The 11,291-nt window shown below is 44.6% G+C and overlaps 1 protein-coding gene across 7 annotated transcripts in view; it reads right to left on the bottom strand.

The window, feature by feature from the left end:
* The window catches only part of ZFP90 (ZFP90 zinc finger protein), a 31,563-nt gene extending 26,268 nt beyond the window's left edge, over positions 1 to 5,295 (bottom strand). For 2 of the 7 annotated variants that reach the window (XR_016035952.1, XR_016035951.1), the window contains exon 1: positions 4,772 to 5,087. Coding sequence is in view for 5 of the 7 variants with exons in the window: in XM_055412446.2 (XP_055268421.1) it covers positions 4,772 to 4,804 (33 nt within the window). In the remaining 2 variants the exon portion in view is untranslated. The other 5 variants (XM_055412446.2, XM_055412447.2, XM_088830769.1 and 2 more) reach the window with 5 other exon arrangements.
* Positions 5,296 to 11,291: the final 5,996 nt, after the last annotated feature.

Here is an 11,291-nt window from a genome sequence, read left to right on the forward strand (position 1 = left end):
CTCACTGCTGGAAAAAATTATCTAATAACATTGAAAGGAGAGAAGTTAGGAAAAACACCTGGAGTACCGGACTGGAATGTAACTCAAATTTTAAATACACAGAAATAGTTATATTAAAAAAATAAGGGGATAAACCAATAAAATATCCAACAGTGTGTTAAGAAATGGGAAAGATCTTAGTGAAGTGGGTAATTTTAAAAATCCTAGGCCACCAATGTTGACCAAAAAAAGGAGAAACAGCAATTGAGGAAGAAATAGAGAAAATCATCCTTGCTATAAAAAGCCTGGATCCAAATATCTTATAGGTAAATTATTTCAAAAGATAGAACTGAAAAACAATCAAAATGTTTCTACAAATTAACTGTGGGCATGCCACCAAAATCTGCCAAAGCTCTACCTCTTGCTCTGAGGGTTGATTTACTTAAGAACACAGATGTAATTTAAAAAAAAAATTTGTTTTAATCATCTATTGTAACCAATGGGATTTTATCCCAGTATTAATAGTAGAAACTTTAGGAGCAATTTAAATATTCTATGAGAAATGGTTAATTTTGGCATATCATACTAAGCAATATAAAACAGCCTTAAAAATGATTTAAAAAAATGAAAGATTCTCTCAAAAATTATACTTAATGTTTAAGGGAAAAACATGCATAGGGAGAAAAGAAGGAAATTCATGAGAATAAATAAAGAAGTGCTAAAAGAATTTTCTACTAAAAAGTCTGTATTAAATATATGCCCAGAGGTTTTCCGACCAGCTCAGTTATGTCTGGAAGAGGAAAGGGCGGTAAAGGCTTAGGCAAGGGTGGCGCCAAGTGCCACCGCAAAGTCTTGAGAGATAACATCCAAGGCATCACCAAGCCCGCCATTAAAAGAATAATAATAAATAAATATATGCTCACATACTTTGATAAAATGTATTTTAATAAAGGTAGTAGAAGTCACAGAAAAGTCAGGAAAAGAACTGTATTTTTGAAATATGTCTTAGAGGAATAGGTTTTGACATACTGTCTTAAAAACAAATTTCTTAAAACTGTTCAGTGAAAGTCACACTGTTTCATGCAGTTACTTTATCAAAAAATGAGCATCACCACAACTGGAAAAATTACACTTTTTTGCTATGTGAGGAGAAGAAAATGCAGAAAGTATAAAATGACTTCTTAGGGTTAAGTGATTATTAATGTTCGTTCACATGACACCCACTTAAAGCATGTGTACTTTGGAGCAAAGGATGAAAGAAGTCAGGTGGCCCTGCTGCACAAAAGCAGGAAGCCCCGCACAGTGATAGATGGGTAGGCACATCACTCCATGACCTAAGAGAGCACCGTGACAAGTATGCACAGTGCACAGGAGAGGCCCTTGATCTTTCCCAGGGCAAGTAGGGTCTGAATTGAAGCTTAAAGACCAGCATCAGTCAGGTCAGGAAGAGGTTAAGAAAGGGGGCCTCCACACAGAGGGAGCCTGAATACCCCTGACCACAGATATCCTGACCTGGTTCAGCAAGTGGCTTGGTTTTCCTGGAGCATCGTGTCTGAGTTGCAGTGACCTGAGACAGCTTTTGCTGGGTCTGTTCATCCTGATGACCGAGCCACAGAGCTCTCTTGGGATCGAAAGTCAATAAGACACCAGGGCCTGGTCCCTTTGCATTGCCTCCCCTTCAAGATACAACACCGAGAAACCTGGTCTCCACAAGCACCTTTTGCTTATAAAACCTTCCTCATTTCTTATTTTTCCGGTGGCTTCAACTTTAAGAATGGTAAACAGCTTTTCAAAATCCTAACTAAAAACACAGTACAAATATAATGAAAAAAAAAAAAAGAATGCATAGTGTTCACACAGCTATAGTTACTAACAATCTATACATAGATCCCTAAGATTTGGGGCTATCTCACCTGGCCCATCTCTGCTCCCACTGCCCTCCCACCATAGAGCAACTTCAACTGTTTGTTAGCCAAGACCTGGGAGAAGGTCTTATCTGCAGGAGCCCCAGCTTTCAAACTCTTGCTCCTGCATATCATTCACAGCAATCTTTAACTGTACAGTTCCCAGCTCAAAAACATGGGCTCAAGCTACAACAGTCTCCTCACAGCTCCTTGAATACACCAGACACACATCCCACTGTTTCTCCTACCCAGAGCACTCTGCCCCAGACCTGAATGTTAACTCTCATACTTCCTTCCATTCATTCGTTCATACAGACATTGAGCATATAGTTAACGAACCCCTATGATATGTTAGGACACTTTTTGAGGCAATTGGGAAACATCAGTAAACAAAAAGTAGAGACCGTTACAAATTTTGTTCTGATGCTAAAGCTAAAACTGTAATACTTTGGCCACCCCATGCGACGAGTTGACTCACTGGAAAAGACTTTGATGCTAGGAAGGATTGGGGGCAGGAGGAGACAGGGATGACAGAGAATGAGATGGCTGGATGGCATCACCGACTCGATGGACATGAGTTTGAGTGAACTCCAGGAGTTGGTGATGGACAGGGAGGCCTGGCGTGCTGTGATTCATGGGGTCGCAAAGAGAAGACACGACTGAGCGACTGAACTGAACTGAACTGAATGTATCCCAACCACCTAGAAAAGTATCTTGGGCTTCCCTCGTGGCTCAGCTAGTCAAGAATCCACCTGCAATGCGGGAGACCTGGGTTTGATCCCTGGGTTGGGAAGATCCCCTGGAGAAGGGAAAGGCTACTAACTCCAGTATTCTGGCCTGGAGAATCCCATGGTCTGTATAGGCCATGGGGTTGCAAAGAGTTGAACACAACTGAGAGACTTTCATTTCACTTCTTCAGAAAAGTGTCTTAACACAACATAGGGGTTCAGTGACTATCTGCTGAATGAATGAATGGATTACCAAGGCCAAAAAGAAAAAAGCCCAAACTCCGTTGTATTCTCATCTTCCCACACCCACTGTCATACAGGACAACGGTTTCAGGTGTAGGCCCCTCATCTTCTTGCCTCCCAACCCCTGTGTGCCCAGATGCTCAGTTGTGTCAGACTCTTTGTGACCCCATGGACCGTAGCCTGCCAGGTTCATCTGTCCACAGGATTCTACAGGCAAGAACACACTGGAGTGGGTTGTCATTTCCTTCTGCAGGGGATCTTCCCAACCTAGGGATAAAACCCACATCTCCTGTATTGGCAGGTGGATTTTTTTTTTTTTTTTTTTTTTTTACCACTGAGCCACCTGGGAAGCTCCCCAACCCCTGACCCCAGTCAATCAGCTCTCCCACTCCCTTCATTTTCACTTGCTTTGACCCTGCTCCTATTCAAAGATGCAATCTTCACTGACTCTTTCCCACAGGCACACTTTCCTCTCCCTTCGCACTCACAGCAGGCTCTGGATCTCTGCAGCAACACTTGATGCTACATTTCTACATGAGGCTGTCTTTCCCTACTAAATTAATTTCCTGGATAAAACGTCACATGACTCACTATTCAACTTTCGTACTCCTCTAAGGGCCATGCTCACTGAAAGGGAACCAATGACAAAGGGAAATTTCTGCCTAAAAAGCCCCATTTGTAGGGCCAGTGTTCTGTCATGTCCTGTCCTCCGTCCAGTCATCAACTGCAGCCTGAGGTTGGTAACCCAAGTGAACACCGTCAGGCCATTCTATGAGAATACAGCTGAATCAGAGTGCTTTAAGGAACACAGGCTTAAAAGTGAAGTTTAAAGAGGTCCCTAAGTTCACTGCTCAGAACACAGATCCATTTTCACCATCAAAATGTAATCCTACCCACAACGTGGAAATGATCATCACCTCCATGACGTGTTAAGTATGTTAAGTCATCTGAATTCTCACAAGCTATTGAGGAAACACTTTTTATGGAAAGGTGCTGATGACAGTGATTTGCTCTGGCTCTCCTCAAACCAAGAAACTGTTTTGTTCTAGTTTTGTTACTTGTCTTACTCCTGAAGGCGCACTCATTAAAATGAAAACATGTAACAAGAAGTAAAATAATATAAAGGCATGCTATATTGTGTTCAATTTACTGTAAACTGCTTTTAAAGAACATTGGTAATTTTTATCTGATTCGACTGTCTCCTGACCTAGCAACTGGAATTTGTGATTTTTTTCCCCCTTAACTGTAAGGAGAGTGTGGATTAAAACACCAACTGAACCTTGTTATATTTTCACGGATAGATTCTATGTAATTCAGTGGGTAAGCTCAGAGTTGGGATGCTTCTAGAAAGTGCCTCCTTTCTCACAAGAATAAATAGATTCACAAATCAGCATCATATTAATTAAGTTGAAGGCTGGACATCTTGGGACGTGCATTACTATTCCTGTTAAAGTAGAAAAGAACACGAAAAGCTATGGGACAATCTTCCTTTGTTGTTTCCCCTCTTGCCCGGGAAGAGACCATCTCCAGCCTCTTCCTAAGCAAGTCCAGACCAGGCTTCCCTGGCCCCTGGGTCAGAAGCTGGGGCTCCTCTCTCCTTCACTCACAGTCACTTTCCCCTCTATAGTTTTCTATCCTGTCACCCCACCCTCCAGATTCCTAATCCAAAGAGTTGAAGGAATTGGCTTGGCACTCGGGAGTCTCAACACTGGCACTCTCCACTCCTCCCACAAGACCACCCCTCCGTGGTCCCCTCCTTTCCACAATGCAGCCCCCCATTCGGAGAAGCCCGCTCCGCCCAGCTCTGGACTCTGGTTTCGCAAGGCTAAGAGGCTCCGAGGGGGCGAAAGAGCCGGGAAGGGGATTCGCTCAAGTGGAGAACAGTGACCGCTCCAAACACACCCCGGGGCTGCTCACCTGGTGCCTGGCCGTCGGAGGCCTCGGGGCCATCCCTGCGTCGCCGGGCAGGGCTCCCAGGAACAGGGTCTGGGGAGAGAGAAGAGGGCCCACTCAGCCGGCTGCGGCCGCTGACCCCACCGCGCCTGCCCGCCTCCGCCCCCCAGCCACTTCTCCAGAGGAGAGAGGTGGGGAAGCGCGCGGGCCCCGCCTGGGCCTGCCTCCCAAAATTGAAAGGCTCGCCGCCGGCCGGGCGCCCTCCTCCGGCCACGCCCAGTCCCACCCGCGGGACGGTGGGCGCGGCCGCGCGCGCGCACACGCACGCCGGGCCCGTGGGAGGGGCCGCCCCGACCCGCGCACTCGGAATCACCGCCTGCTGGGGCTCTGGACTTCGCGGCCTCGGGCGCACACAGGGCTCCGGCCGTCTCCTCCCGGCCCCACTGCAGGCCTAGTTCCCGGCAATTCTGAAGCGCCAGGGGCGGCCCAAAGCGGCCTTAGCCGCAGCGCGGCTGGACAATGGCCGCAGCGGCCCGGTCGAGCGGGAGGTGCGCCTGCGCACGCGGAGCCTGGCGCCCTCCGCCCCCCCCCCCCGGGCCGTGGCGGGCGCGCGACTACACTTCCCAGAGGCGCCCGCGCCTGGGGCCCACCGAGGCTGCGGGGAGGACGCGCGTTTTCCGAGGCGCCCGGGTGGGGACCGCTGTCAGGGCCCAACGGGGCACAGAGTGGAGCTTGAGTGCTCCTGCGCCCGAGTAACAGCCACAGAGCGTCATTTCTGTTCCAGGGGCGAGTTGCTCGTGGCAGGATACTGCGATAGATCGGGCAGGAAAGAGCCTGCTTTTGGAAAGAGAGCGTGCACTCCTGTGGACTAGGCAGTAAAACGTAAAATAACAAGACAATTTCACTTACAGACTTCAGCCATAGGAATGAGACAGTGAAGGGCACGGGGAAACATTATCTCTTCTATGCCGCCTTCACTCGTGGGTCAGTGCTGAAGACTTGGACACAGACTCCCCAGACCACATATACTACGACTAAAATACTTGATTAAATAGTTGGTACTAGAGAAAGAAAAAACAGAAAACCTTCAGATGAATCCCCCGGTAGCCTCCTGAACAGTATTCAAAAACAAACTGTACTGTGGTTCTTGTGGTTTAGTTGCTAAGTCCTGTCCAACTGTTGCCATCCCATAGACTGCAGCCCACAGGCTCCTCTGTCCATGGGATTTTCCAGGCAAGAATACTGGAGTGGATGGTCATTTCCTTCTCCAGGGGATGTTCCAGACCCAGGGATCCAACCAGGGTCTCCTACGTTGAAGGTGGATCCTTTACTTCACTGAGCCACCAGGGAATTACAATGTTCAATCAGTTCAGTGGCTCAGTCGTCTCCATCTCTTTAGAACCCCATGGACTGCGGCACGCCAGGCCTCCCTGTCCATCAACAACTCCCGAAGCCTACTCAAATTCACGTCCGTTGAGCTGGTGATGCCATCCAACCATCTCATCCTCTGTTGTCCCCTTCTCCTGCCTTCAATCTTTCCCAGCATCAGGGTCTTTTCAAATGAGTCAGTTCTTCACATCAGGTGGCCAAAGTATTGGCGTTTCAGCTTCAGTATCAGTCCTTCCAATGAATATTCAGGATTGATTTCCTTTAGGATGGACTGGTTGGATCTCCTTTCAGTCCAAGGGACTCTCAAGAGTCTTCCCCAGTACCACAGTTTGAAAGCATCAATTCTTTGGTGCTCAGCCTTCTTTATGGTTCAACTCTCACATCTGTACATGACTACTGGAAAAATCATATGGAAAAACTATATGGACCTTTGTCGGCAAAGTGATGTCTCTGCTTTTTTAATACGCTAAGTTTGTCATAGCTTTTCTTCCAAGGAGCAAGCATCTTTTAATTTCATGGCTGCAGTCACCATCTGCAGTGATTTTGGAGCCCAAAAAATAGTCTGTCACTGTTTCCACTGTTTCCCTATCTATTTGCCATGAAATGATGGAACCAGATGCCATGATCTTTGTTTTCTGAATGCTGAGTTTTAAGCCAACTTTTTCACTCTTCACTTTCACTTTCAAGAGACTCTTTAGTTCTTTTTCCCCTTCTGCCATAAGGATGGTGTCATCTGCATATCTGAAGTTATTGATATTTCTCCCAGCAATCTTGATTCCAGCTTGTGCTTCATCCAGCCCAGCGTTTCTCATGATGTACTCTGCATATAAGTTAAATAAGCAGGGTGACAATATATAACCTTGATGTAATTCTTTCCAAATTTGGAAACAGTCTGTTGTTCCATATCCAGTTCTAACTGTTGCTTCCTGACCTGCACACAGATTTCTCAGGAGGCAGGTCAGGTGGTCTGGTATTCCCATCTCTTGAAGAATTTTCCACAGTTTGTTGTGGTCCACACAGTCAAAGGCTTTGGCATAGTCAATAAAGCAGAAATAGATGTTTTTCTGGAACTCTCTTGCTTTTTCAATGATCCAATGGATGTTGGCAATTTGATCTCTGGTTCCTCTGCCTTTTCTAAATCCAGGTTGAACATCTAGAAGTTCACGGTTCACGTACTGTTGAAGCCTGGCTTGGAGAATTTTGAGCATTACTTTACTAGCACGTGATGCTTCCTAAGGCCCACTTGACTTCGCATTCCAAGATGTTTGGTTCTAGGTGAGTGATCATACCATCGTGGTTATCTGGGTCGTGAAGATCTTTTCTGTACAGTTCTTCTGTGTATTTTTGCCACCTCTTCTTAGTATCTTCTGCTTCTGTTAGGTTCATACCATTTCTGTCCTTTATTGTGCCCACCTGTGCATGAAATATTCCCTTGGAATCTCTCATTTTCTTGAAGAGATCTCTAGTCTTTCCCATTCTATTGTTTTCCTCTATTTCTTTGCAGTGATCACTGAGGAAGGCTTTCTTATCTCTCCTTGCTATTCTTTGGAACTCTGCATTCACATGGGTATATCTTTCCTTTTCCTCTTTGCCTTTCACTTCTCTTCTATTCACAGCTATTTGTAAGACCTCCTCAGACAACCATTTTGCTTTTTACATTTCTTTTCCTTGGAGATGGTCTTGATCCCTGACTCCTGTACAATGTCATGAACCTCTGTCCATAGTTCTTCACTATCAGATCTAATCCCTTGAATCTATTTGTCACTTCCACTGTATAATCGTAAGGGATTTGATTTAAGTCATACCTGAATGGTCTTGTGGTTTTTCCTACTTCAATTTAAGTCTGAATTTGGCAATAAGGAGTTCACGATCTGAGCTTCAGTCAGCTAACTGTATAGAGCTGGCCTTGTTTTTGCTAACTGTATAGAGCTTCTCCATCTTTGGCTGCAAAGAATATAATCAACCTGATTTCAGTATTGACCATCTGGTGATGTCCATGTGTAGACTCTTCTCTTGTGTTGTTGAAAGAGGGTGTTTGCTATGACCAGTGTGTTCTCTTGGCAAAACTCTATTAACTTTTGCCCTGCTTCATTCTGTACTCCAAGGCCAAATTTGCCTGGTTACTCCAAGTATTTCTTGACTTCCTACTTTTGTGTTCCAGTCCCCTAAAATGAAAAGGACATCTTTTCTGGGTGTTAGTTCTAGAAAGTCTGTAGGTCTTCAGAGAACTGTTCAACTTCAGCTTCTTCAGCATTACTGGTCGGGGCATAGACTTGGATTACTGTGATATTGAATGGTTTGCCTGAGAAATGAACAGAGATAATTCTGTCATTTTTGAGATTACATCCAGGTACTGCATTTCGGACTCTTTTGTGGACTATGATGGCTACTCCATTTCTTCTAAGGGATTCTTGTCCACAGCAGTAGATATAATGGTCATCTGAGCTGAATTCACCCATTCCAGTCCATTTAAGTTCACAGATTCCTAAAATGTCAATGTTCATTCTGCCATCTCCTGTTTGACCACTTCCAATTTGCTTTGATTCATGGACCTAACATTCCAGGTTCCTACGCAATATTGCTCTTTACAACTTTGGACTTTATTTCCATCACCAGTCACATCCAGAGCTGGGTGTTGTTTTTGTTTTGGCTCTGTCTCTTCATTCTTTCTGGACTTATTTCTCCACTGATCTCCAGTAGCATATTGGGCACCTACCGACCTGGGAGTTCATCTTTCAGTGTCCTATCTTCTTGCCTTTTCATGCTGTTCATGGGGTTCTCAAGGCAAGAATACTGAAGTGGTTTGCCATTCCCTTCTCCAGTGGATCACGTTTTGTCAGAACTCTCCACCATGACCCATCTGTCTTGGGTGGCCCTACACACATGCATGGCTCATAGTTTCACTGAGTTAGACAAGGCTGTGGTCCATGTGATCAGATTACAGTGTTATTTGATTACTTATGATAATTCAGTTGGCAAAGAATCTGCCTGCAATGCAGGAGACCCCAGTTTGATTCCTGGGTCAGGAAGATCCACTGGGGAAGGGATAGGCTACCCACTGCAGTATTCTTGGTCTTCCCTTGTGTGGTTCAGCTGGTAAAGAATCCACCTTCAATGCAGGAAACCTGGATTCAATCCCTGGATTAGGAAGATCCACTGCAGAAGGGAAAGGCTACCCATTCTAGTACTCTGGCCTAGAGAATTCCATGGACTGTATAGTCCATGGGGTCATAAAGAGTTGGACACGACTGAGCGACTTTCACTTCATTTCCTGATTCCTTAATATCAATAGCTTAGTATACCATTGCTTAGTATCCCCATTTTGTACTTGGGGAAATATATAAATGATGGAAAATTTTGACACAAAGAATTAGATTTATAAAATTATGTTTTGTCAGGAAGATCCCCTGGAGAAGGAAATGGCAACCCACTCCAGTATTCTTGCCTGGAGGACCCCATGAACAGAGGAGCCTGGAAGGCTACAGTCCATGGGGTCACAAGAGTTGGACACGTCTTAGCGACTAAACCATCAATTATGTTTTATGTATCACAAATAGTCTAAAAACTCACTACACTTAGACTTGACTATTTGACATTAAACAATCACACATTCATGTGGTAGAAAATAATTGCAAGTAAATGTTCCTTACATGCTTTATCAAGAGGATGGATATTAAAAAAATAATAACGCTTTCCACCACTGCTTCAGGAACAGAATGCTCTGGAACAAAGCAAGCATCATTCAGAAATATGAATGAGTGGTCTAAGGAGGCCTCTCTGACGCAGGGACTCGGTAGACTGAGACTTAAGGAGGCGACTGCAGGAACGTGAGGGAGAAAAGAATTTCAGGCTGAAGGAACTGAGGGTCCCAAATCCCACGGTGGAAACAAACTTGATGGGTTTTCGAAACTGATACGTAATGGAGCTATAGCAGAGTGAAGGAGAGGGAGAGTGAAGCAGAGGTAAGACAGGCTGGGGTTTGATGAAGCAAGGTTTTAGAGGCTCTGATAAGGAGCATGGATTTTACTTTAAGTGTGAGGGGACCCACTGGATCAGCAGCAGTGGAGTCACTGCTATGAGGGGATAAGAGAAATATTTCCTGTTGTTCCAGAATTGGTACCCAGGACTCAGAGCTGAGATTAAATTCTTCTGCATTCAAAAGAGAGACAAGGGACTTCTCTGTTGGTCCAGTCATTAAGAATCTACCTGCCAATCCCAGGTCCTTCCCGGACCTGGTTCGATCCCTGGTCCGGGAAAATTCCACATGCCACGGAGCAACTAAGCCCGTGTGCCACAACTACTGTGTCCTCCAGAGCCCATGCTCTGCAACAAGAGAAGCCATTGTAATAAGAAACCCGAGCACCTCAGCTAGAGAGTAGCCCCACCTTGCGGCAACTAGACAAAGCTCTTGCACAGCAACGAAGACCCAGCACAGCCAAAAATTAATTAAAGTAAATAAATAATTAAAAAGGAGAGGGACACATGGCGTTTTTCACAGAACTAAAAAAAATTATTCTAAAATGTGTGTGGAAACATTAAAAACCCCAAATAGCCAAAACAATTTTGAGAAAAGAACAAAGTTGGAGGTATCACACTTCCTGATGTCAAGCTATATGATGAAGCTGCAGTGATCTAAACGGTATTGGCACAAAAGCAGACACATACATCAATGGAACAGAATAGAGAGCCCAGAAATGAAGCTACACTTATATGGGCAATTAATCTATGACAAAGAAGACAAGGATATACAATGGGGGGAAAAAGATAGCCTCTTTGATAAACAGTGTTGGGAAAACTGGACAGCTGCATGCAAAAGAATCAAACTGACACTCTCTTACACTGTGCCCACAAATAAATTCAAATGGATTAAAGGCTCAAATGTAAAACCTGAAATAAAACTTCCAGAAGAAAACATAGGCAGTACTCTCTTTGACAGAGGTCTTAGTAATATATTTTTTGATATGTCTATCCAGGCAAGGAAAACAAAAGCAAAAATAAGCTAATGGGGCTACATCAAACAAAAAGCTTTTCCCCCGCAAAGGAAATATCAATAAAATAAAAAGACCACCTACTAATGAAACAGGGAAAAAAAAATCTACTGAATAGAAGATACTTGTAAATGAAATATCCAATAAAGGGTTAATATCCAAAATAT

The sequence above is a fragment of the Moschus berezovskii genome, chromosome 22 (assembly GCF_049115385.1).
Source record: "Moschus berezovskii isolate FMDL1 chromosome 22, NW_MosBer_1.0, whole genome shotgun sequence".
Taxonomy (NCBI): Eukaryota; Metazoa; Chordata; class Mammalia; order Artiodactyla; family Moschidae; genus Moschus; species Moschus berezovskii.